Source organism: Triticum dicoccoides, chromosome 3A (assembly GCF_002162155.2).
Source record: "Triticum dicoccoides isolate Atlit2015 ecotype Zavitan chromosome 3A, WEW_v2.0, whole genome shotgun sequence".
NCBI classification, from domain to species: Eukaryota; Viridiplantae; Streptophyta; class Magnoliopsida; order Poales; family Poaceae; genus Triticum; species Triticum dicoccoides.
The window spans coordinates 72,845,017-72,854,579 of record NC_041384.1 but is presented as its reverse complement, the minus strand read 5'-3'; the positions used below and the strand labels follow the sequence as shown (position 1 = coordinate 72,854,579).

The 9,563-nt window shown below is 49.1% G+C and overlaps 1 protein-coding gene across 1 annotated transcript; it reads right to left on the bottom strand.

The window, feature by feature from the left end:
- Positions 1-3,905: 3,905 nt before the first annotated feature.
- LOC119267227 (NADP-dependent malic enzyme, chloroplastic-like) lies at positions 3,906-9,305 on the bottom strand. Its single transcript, XM_037548586.1, has 20 exons — positions 9,111-9,305; positions 8,667-8,941; positions 7,618-7,738; positions 7,460-7,534; positions 7,122-7,273; positions 6,932-7,037; positions 6,797-6,862; positions 6,591-6,686; positions 6,426-6,497; positions 6,255-6,338; positions 6,033-6,131; positions 5,893-5,940; positions 5,744-5,797; positions 5,555-5,653; positions 5,343-5,432; positions 5,169-5,246; positions 4,861-4,935; positions 4,661-4,751; positions 4,418-4,546; positions 3,906-4,339 (listed from the first exon to the last, which is right to left on the bottom strand). Exons 1-20 carry the CDS (start codon positions 9,156-9,158, stop codon positions 4,251-4,253), a joined length of 1,947 nt encoding a protein of 648 aa, XP_037404483.1. The 5' UTR covers positions 9,159-9,305; the 3' UTR covers positions 3,906-4,250.
- Positions 9,306-9,563: the final 258 nt, after the last annotated feature.

The following is a 9,563-nucleotide window of genomic DNA, read 5'->3' as shown; positions in this document are numbered from 1 at the left end:
TGGCCCATTGAGCCATCCCTCCAATACGGTTCCGTGCCCTGTAGTTGGTTTTGGCTTCTTTGTAATTGGATTGGGTGACTTACGAGAGTACACCCTTTTAGTTCGGACAGAGGGTTTAGTTAGAGCCGGAGGATCCCAAAATCGTGTTTGGTTTTTCCAAGTGCTTTCCATCGCACAGTACTTCCGTACTATGGACGCCAAGTCAGCGAAGTGTGTTATATCATGGCGACTTATGGCGTTGAGGATTCCCTTGTCCGTGCAATTTTGCAAAAGAATGAAATTGCGTCTTCCTCGCGACAGTCCTTCACCTTGCTTATTGCAAGGAGGAATCAGGCCCAATAGTGATGTACTGTCTCTTGGGGCTCTTGTCTAATATGGGAAAGATCACTTACGTGAGGGTGGGTGGGTAGATTTAAGTCCAAACCCTGACCCGGTCTGAGGCCCAAAGGAGTTTTCGAGCTTGGTAGCTCAGGCTTTGGGACGTTGCCCAACGGTACTAGCCCGTTGTTCGATTCCAGGTTCGAAGCTTGGGCCATGTCCTCCCGTAGACGGGTATCCTGCTTGGAGAGCTCGGGAATCCGGACATAGTTTGTCCTCAAAATAGAGGAAGAATCACTGCATCGCTCCTCCACCACCGCTATCTGATGGGTAACCGGCGGAGAGTTAAGCTTCCTTTGGTCGGGTTTAAGCCTGATCCGATCATAGTCCGTAGCGACTCCCAAGGCGGCGATGCGATCCAAGAGCTCGTTCAAAGAAGAGGGCTCCATTGGATCCATCTGCTCGGTGAATCCCGAGCCGACGTGGAGGCTGTTTTTGATGACCCGAGAAGTCATCGTCGGTGCGACGACCGACGGGGCGGTCATGCCGAAGCCGCCTAATCGGAGAGTTTGGCCTACAGCCAGGGATCCCCCAGAGGTAACGTTGTCCCTGACAACGAGACGAGCCACCAGGCCTTATCGTGACGGCATAGTGGAACTCTCAATGAAAGCATCAATGTCGGTGTCAAAACCGGCGGATCTCGGGTAGGGGGTCCCGAACTGTGCGTCTAAGGCGGATGGTAACAGGGGGCGGGGGACACAATGTTTACCCAGGTTCGGGCCCTCTCGTTGGAGGTAATACCCTACTTCCTGCTTGATTGATCTTGATGATATGAGTATTACAAGAGTTGATCTACCACGATATCAGAGAGGCTAAACCCTAGAAGCTAGCCTATGGTATGATTGTTGTTGTCCTACAGACTAAACCCTCCTGTTTATATAGACACCGAAGGGGCTAGGGTTACACAGAGTCGCTTACAAGGGAGGAGATCTACATATCCGAATCGCCAAGCTTGCCTTCCATGCAAAGGAGAGTCCCATCCGAACATGGGACGAAGTCTTCAATCTTATATCTTCATAGTCCAACAGTCCGACCAAAGTATATAGTCCGGCTGTCCGAGGACCCCCTAATCCAAGACTCCCTCAATGGCCGTCAAGGAGGAGATGCAGGATGAGGTGGTGGAGGAGCTACCCATCACCGCGTGGAACCCGCGCTTTGTGGGCCAGCGGTGCAGCTGGCCGTCCACGGCGCCGGAGATGACCGACGCGGTGGGTGTCGGGCCATGGTCACCTACGCCGCTGCGGTCATCAGAGCACGAGCAGGAGCCATAGGAGGAGGTGGTGCAGGCACCTCCGGTCTGGCAGGGGCCGCCAGCCCACCTCTGGCAGCCACCTCCATACGTCAACCTCACCAGCTACTAAGGACGACGACAACCGGCGATGGGCCTGATGTAATTCAATTTATGTCTTTTAAGTTTGTTTAATTAAGAACTATGTTGAACTTGGCTACTATGGACGTGTGGACATGTGGATGTTTATATTAATGTTCTAAAATTATTTGCAAGTTTATTTGGGTTTATTTTGGGTCAAAATTCAAGTCCAAATAAACGAACAATTTGGGATGCGGTGGACCGGTTGGGCGCACCGACGGCCGCACGACCGCAAGCGGACGGGCATGTCCGTTCCTGCTAAACCGGGCGAAATTCGGACAAAACGGACTTCCGTTTGGGGTCGTGCGTTCGACGGGCGTGTCCGTTTCTGCCAGACCGGACGAAATCCAGACAAAACGGACTTCCGTTTGGGGTCGTGCATTGGAGCTGCCCTCTTTTGATGTTGCTTATATTGCCTTATAGTTGTTGAATGGTACTCCCTCCATTCCTAAATATAAGTCTTTTTAGAGATTCCAACAAGTGACTATATACAAAGCAAAATGAGTGAATCTACACTTTAAAATATGTCTACATACATCCGTATGTTGTAGTCCATTTAAAATGTCTAAAAAGACTTATATATTTTTTTAGAACGAAGGCTCAAGTCGAGCCCGGCTTTGAATTAACAAAGCCATCAACCGACCAGGATTACATCAACCGCCAAATTACAAAGACAGAACAAAGAAACAGCTAAAAGGATACAGAGTGTTGTGCAAGCAGCTAATAGGCTTCCTACCATCTACAAGCAAAGATGAAGAAACTTAAGAACATGGCCGGCTTGAAGACAATGAAGCCCTCCACTGAGAGCAATCCACCCCATCGAGACACCAGCAAGCCTTGAGGAGATCCAACTAGCCTGTCAGGGTAACGCTGACAGCTCCATAGACTCCGACCGAACCGTTGACAACCTCCTACATCTCCGAAGGGGCTCCCTAGCCCCTCGCCTGGCTCGAGGTGCCGATCCATCGGACGATGCAAACGCTCTCCCAAGAGCAAAGGTGTACAACCGACGTCATTGCCGCCCGGAAAGCCTGACAAGGGCACCACCAACTCGCGTCGCCGAGCTCCACAAAGGCAAACATGGTACTGAGAGGGAACCAACACCCAAGGAGAAGCAAAAAAGCACGGCGGGGTTGCTGATGACATCGCAATGATGGTGGGAAGTCACTAAACTTGGAGAAGAACCTCCAAGACACCACCAACTCCAATCATGTCGTCGTCGGACGCCCACCAACCAGATCGAACTTGCCACCACCCCATGCTCACCGAAGGCGGCACCTCCATGAAGGTGGCGGCGCCGCGAGCGGCGCTGCCGCCTAATCCAGAGGGATTTGGGTTTTCACCCCGGTTTACGAGCAGGGGAGCGAGGCAGAAGGGGGAAAGGGGGCACCTTGACGGCGCCTACAAGTAGGAGACGGCGCCCGCAGGCGTCGCCGTCGTCGTGGCCGGCATAGCCAGCCGTGGATTTCTCCAGGCCCTACATCTCCCCCACCCCTGTCACAGACGCGGCGCCGGCGACCTGGGCCAGCCGGAAACTAGATCTGGCAGGGCCGAACCGGTTGGGGGCGGAGGCGTCAGATCCGGGGCGGGCGCCCTCGCGGCCACCACGCCTCACAGCCACCACCCGCAGCCGCCTTGCCACCCGCGTGACCAAGGGGGGCGACCAGCACCAGCGACGACCGCCACCTGAAGACATCGACGCACCACCACCCGAGGCCGCCGCCCCGGCTCCAAAGCCCCTTGCGCGAAGCAGGCGGACAGATCCTCGCCACCACCCTCACCGGCGAACGCGCGGTTTTTCGGCGACCCCATCCGGTGGTGGCAAGGGAGAGGGGAAGGGGGAGGGGGGCTGGCGGCGGCTAGGGTTATCGCCGCCCGAGTCGCCCCTGCGGGAGCGGCCAAAAGACTTATATTTAAGAACGGAGGGAGTAAATTTTAGCATGCTCCCTTTTACCTCCCCTTTTCACATGATAATAGATCCAAGCCACTGATTTGATTTAGTCATTTAGTGCTCTAAGCACACAATAAAACGTTTATGTGTCACAAAAATTACACGGTGGTAAAATGTTTTTGATGCAAAACCAAATGATGTATTTTCTTTCGACAATATCAATATTATAAATATTTCCCATTTGACTAAAACTTTTGATACCATCCATTAGTTAACTCCTTCACTGGTGCATGCTAATTTGCATTGATTTTCATATATGGTCAAGGATCCCAGTTTCCCAGTTGAGATAAAAGGCGAGGAGCACTAGCCATATTACCTTGAGAACTAGAGCTCTGTGTCCTTATTACACTCGTTGCACTCAACCTACACGAATAACAAACGTTGATACACAAGACAGTTTGCTTAACTTCTTCCACAGCGTTACAACACACACGGCATATATGTATAGACAGATACGACTTGCAGCAGCGGCAAGAACAGCGACAGACAACAACAGCGCCGCAGCATCCTGCGACCTTGCGTTTTATTACTGCAAAATTGATCTCCACTGCATTAACGATAGCTGCGGTAGACAGGGGTGTACATGCAGCTCTCCGCATATTTCTCCAGATCTCTCGGCTGCGGCAGGCGAGTCGCCAAGCCTGCAAAAAAAAGTTAGCAATGTCAAGCACAGGTATTCCATGAGGCCTGAAGGGGGGCAAGGGTGTCGGAGAACATACCAAGTTCGTAGGCTTTTGCAGCCACGCTAGCAGCAATGAGGGCAGATATCTTTCTGATGTTGGTGAAGGGTGGAAAGATGGATCCCTTGTCGAAGTTCTCCTGAGTGGCCTGTGCAGCTAGTGTTTCCGCTGTTTGAACACATGAAACATGATAAGCATTCCATAATATTGTTAATTTTTTTGAGGAAATGCTTGGCATACTGGCAGGCAATCATGGATAACATGTTCGTGAGAGGCACTTACAGGCAGCAAGAAGCATGTCCTCATGTACGCGGATTGCTCCAGAAATCACAACACCAAGGCCAAATCCAGGGAAAATGTAAGCATTGTTTGCCTGTTGTGCATAGCCCAGACAATCAGGTATGAAGAACATTTATTTTGACTAAGCAGGACTTTATATCAGCAAGATTGCCCCGCATTGGAAAAGAGTAAAAGAAAAATACCTGGCCAGGCACGCGAATCTTTCCATCATACTCCACAGGGTCAAACGGACTTCCGCTGGCAAACACTGCACGACCCTGCAAATATGCAGATGCATTTGCATCTTTTAGTGAACCCTTCTTGTGCCAATTATGATGAACTAGCTATGAAGATATACAAGTATAAGAAGAAAGCAAACATGGATGTCTTTCATTAAGCTCTGTTGCATTTCATATGGTACAGGATAGCACAATAATTAAATGAGTTAACATCAAATGTTTTGACTTCGACAAATTTGCAGCCAGCTCTGTGTGTATGTTGGCAAACTAACCTGGGTCCATTTGTATGCTTCTTCAGCAGTACATTCAGAGTGCGATGTTGGATTTGACAATGAGAAGATGACAGGTCTCTGCATTTACAATTTTAGATCAGAAGTTATTCAACTGTCTCACTGATCCCAGAAAGTTACAACTTGAACAACAACAATGTTCAAAATTCAAATTACCTCGTTGAAAGAAGCCATAGCTTCAATAACTTCCTTAGTGAAAGCCCTGCCTACTCCAGATGTTCCGATCAGCACCGTAGGTCTGATGGACTACAGAGATAATAGAAGAACTTTAGGAGATACAATAAAATATAACCTTAACAGAACAATTTTCAGTGAAAGCATCAGTACTAATTGAATTGAATTCTTAAATGCACATAAAGAATGACTACCTTGATGGCATCTAACAAGGTTGTCACAGGTTCGCGCTCATGTGCCCAAGATGTCTTGAATGGCTGAAGGGAGTTTTTTCTGGAACTAACGATCAAACCCTACATATATAATAGAATAAAATTGTGTCAGTCTGTCAGCTGCAGTGTTCAAAATCAATATCGTACATATAACTTTCTTTGCCTCCATACCTTCGAATCCACCAGAAAAACCTTCTTGCGGCACTCTTCAATTGGAGCATTTGTCTATAAATTAATCAAAAACCAGCATGATTTAGCTGTAGCATTGATATTAAAACTATATACGCCACATTGACATTTTGAAAGCCTGAGCCAGTTACCTGTTTTGAAATCTCAAGAGCAATGAGTTCTGCAATACCAGTTCCAGCCTGCAGTAAAATGCACCGTCAGATGTGTTCCAGATAATGCATTATAATTTAACAGTTCAGCAAAAATTACACCGTGAGGAGTTTTGACTAACCTCGCCAGCACCAAGGAACAAATAGGTGTGCTCTGCTAGGGTTCCACCAACAACCTTCAGCGAAGATAACAGACCTGCAAGGACCACAGATGCTGTTCCCTGCAATCAACACATTTTATATCAGCACAGAAGGCAACAAACTGAAATGTATAGCGAATTAGAGATACTGAAGAACAGAACAAGGGTAGCACATGATAAAACTGAAACAAGTAGTTCACCAACCTGGATATCATCATTGAAAACAAGATGACTCTTGCTATATTTCGCAAGCAAATCAAACGCATTGTGATTGGCAAAGTCTTCAAACTGGCACAAAGGAAATCCAGTATTATTGTGATAATAAGTCAAAATGATCACCATGTAACATGCAATTTACTAGGTGTCTGAACTGACCTGGATGAGAACCTTTTCACCATATATTTGTTTAACAGCATCCATGAACTCTTCCATGAGCTCATGATACTCCTGCCATCAAGGACAATGCACAGATCAGATTTTAAGTGCTGGTTATTTTGATAACGTCTTGGTTCTTCAAGCAAAGTTTGCACATGTGCATACCTCTCCAGTAGCACGTCTTTGCCGAAGCCCGATGTAGAACTCATCATTGAGCAATCGCTCATTGTTAGTACCAACATCAATTGTAATAGGCAAGCACTGCAAAGTGAACATTAAAAAGATTGAAGTTATTTGATTGTTTTTGCAGCTTGTTGATAACAAATATACTGGGATAACTAAAGAAGACTAAAACATATGTAAATACTTACAGCTGATGGGCGAACTCCTCCAAGGGCAGTGTACAGAGAAAGTTTGCCAACAGGAATTCCCATTCCCTGTAGGATATCATTTCAACAATATATAAGCACAGTTCCTGAAGTAAGAAGCTAATTAGACAAGCATACCTGACAACCCAAATCTCCAAGCCCCAAAATGCGCTCACCATCAGTGACTACAATCACTTGAATGTTCCTCTCAGGCCAGTTCCTTAGCACGTCAATGACCTTGCCCCTACAGTACACCTCCAATCAGTCCCAATGATAAACACAATACATAATCCTTGCAAGTTTGATAAAAAAAGCTGGGCAAACATACTTGTCTCTCAAGCTGACATACAGACCCTGTGGGCGCCTAAATATGCTCCCATACTTCTGGCAGGCCTCACCTACAGTTGGTGTATAAACCACAGGGAGCAGCTCCTCCACGTTATCAATTAGAAGCTTATAGAAAAGCCTCTCATTTCTCTCCTGAAATCACACAACATTGTGCAAATTTTTGCAATCAATAAATCATTTTAACTGCAACAAATTGACTACGTAGGTGCGGTGTGGGTTTTATCAGATCTTCAACAAGGAATTCGCTGCATTACATAGCTAATCTTCTTACAAGAACGAATCTATAGTTCATAGAATCAACATGACTAATTGTGCTACCTGAAGGTCCATCATGGCCACATAGCGCTGCAACGGGACCTTGTACTGTCGAAGGTTATGCATGATCTTCTTCACCTGCATACACATTAAGAAAACCTTAGGAAAAAGAAGACCAGAATGATTTACAGCTTATATTGGCTAGTGATGGTTGCACATACTTGGAGATCCTGGGAGACAACTCCTGGAGGAAGAAGGCCACGCAAGTAGTGCGCGTCCCGCTCCCTCTCGGTAAAGGCCAGTCCCTTGTTGTGATGCGGATCTCTCAGAAGTGTGTAACCACTGTGGAACAAAAGGTCTATTAGCATTCGATTTAACATAGTGACCAAAATATATTCAGTCCACTGCACCGAATCATGGCCGTTCATTGGCATGAAGCTATCTTAGAAGTTACAACCAAATAAACATTTTACGGCAGTAAAGTTTTATCAAATTCTCATGGTCAATTGGGTACTTGACTTTCCTTGCTGAAGTTACCGTTCTATGATTGCTTTTAGCTAACTATAACAAAATTACATGCTATCGTTTACCATACGGCTGTCGATTCAGTATCAATTTGCAGTCAAATTTCGCTGTCAGGGGCAGTGGAGAAAACAAGACACACAAATATTGTTGTGGGCCAGATTATCTTTTTTGCCAGATTAGAATATACTCCAGCCACAAGAAAGCAAAAAATAGAAGAAAACAACCAATTCGTTGTTTTGCTCAACTACTAACAACCTACCCAAAATCCGCCCAGCGGTAACCCAGATCCGCTTTAAAGTATAACAAATTTCTCTCACTGTAGTGAAACTAGAATTGTAAAAGTAATATTACTTGAAATTTTAACGTGACTAGCTGGACGACTCCAACAACACCGGGTGACCCATACTGGGTGCGAGGAAACAACAAAAGTCAGCTGAACTGGGCTGCACCAGCAGGAGAAAGGGACAGTTACTTTCCGCTGCCGAGCGCCCCACACACGGAAATCTACTGCCCGTTTCAGATTTGTTTCGGGTGATGCAAGCAAACGAGACACGCATACTGACTTCTAGGCACGTCAAAGTTCTGAAATGGACTAAAATATTAGTAGTATAAGCTTAGGCAAGGCAACACGCGGAGGAAACCGTGAACTAGCGAACCCAAATGGATGGATCCCCCGCCCAGATCGACCCATCGAAACGTCCGCCTCACCCAGATCCAGCGATCCGATCCGATCCGCGCCGCTCACCTCGCGACGGAGAAGGCCCATGGCGTGACGGGCAGCTCCTCCGTGGCCCTGTCCTCGCCGTACTTGTCCTCCACGCCGCCGCCCGCCGCGGCCACCTCCTTCTCGGCGGCCACCTCCTTCTCGGCCTCCGCGGTCTCGGCGGCCGACTCCATCGCCACCGCCTCGACCCTCTTGGGCTGCGCCGCGCGGACCGTCACCGCCGCGGCCCTCCTCCGCACCTCCAAGCAGCTCGTGCATCCGTCGCCGCGGGCCCCCGCGCCGCCTCCGCGCTTCCACTGCAGCGTCAGGCAAAACACAAACAAACGAAGCTTACTTCCTCGTACAAACGTCAGGAGCACCGTAAACACAGCGCAATCACGCGACTCGGAGCGGAAGCGAGCGGCGAGGCGGGAGGCGCCGGAGCGGGAGCGGGACGGGCGAGCGAGAGCGCGGGGACGGCCGTACCAGGGAGGCGGCGGGGGACGCGGCGGCGGCGGTGCGCGCGGACAGCATGGCTGCGAGTTCCGCGGGGAGCTCCAACGCGCGGTCGGGGTGGGTGGGTGAGTCGAGTCGGTTGCGCGCTTGCGTCCTCGGCCCGGAGCCCCTGCGCGCGAGTGAGCGTGGAGGAGGCTGGGGGGAGGTGGGAATGGGACGGGGACGAGAGGGAGGTGGAGGAGGCGGGGGGGCTATAAAATGGGGCGACGGGCCGAGGGCGCTTTGTATTTGGGGCCGGTGGGCGGGCGGCACGCACCTGCGACGGCGGCGGAAAATACTTTAATTCGCCGCGGTGATTTTCGCACGCCGCTTCGATCTGCCTCCCGTCTTACAGTGGTCGATGGATGGTCACCAGCCGGCGACGTGCGGGGGTACCTTTTTCCAGCCAGAAATGTAACGAGAAATTTCATTAAAATGACGTAT

Bases quoted from the DNA above. Each gene is read 5' to 3' on its own strand.
- LOC119267227 (XM_037548586.1), bottom strand. From the start codon at position 9,158: ATGCTGTCCGCGCGCACCGCCGCCGCCGCGTCCCCCGCCGCCTCCCTG. The intron at 6,863-6,931 runs GTATGCTTGTCT...GATATCCTACAG, and splicing joins TTGGAGATTTGGGTTGTCAG to GGAATGGGAATTCCTGTTGG. The intron at 5,247-5,342 runs GTAATTTGAATT...TTGTAAATGCAG, and splicing joins CTATGGCTTCTTTCAACGAG to AGACCTGTCATCTTCTCATT.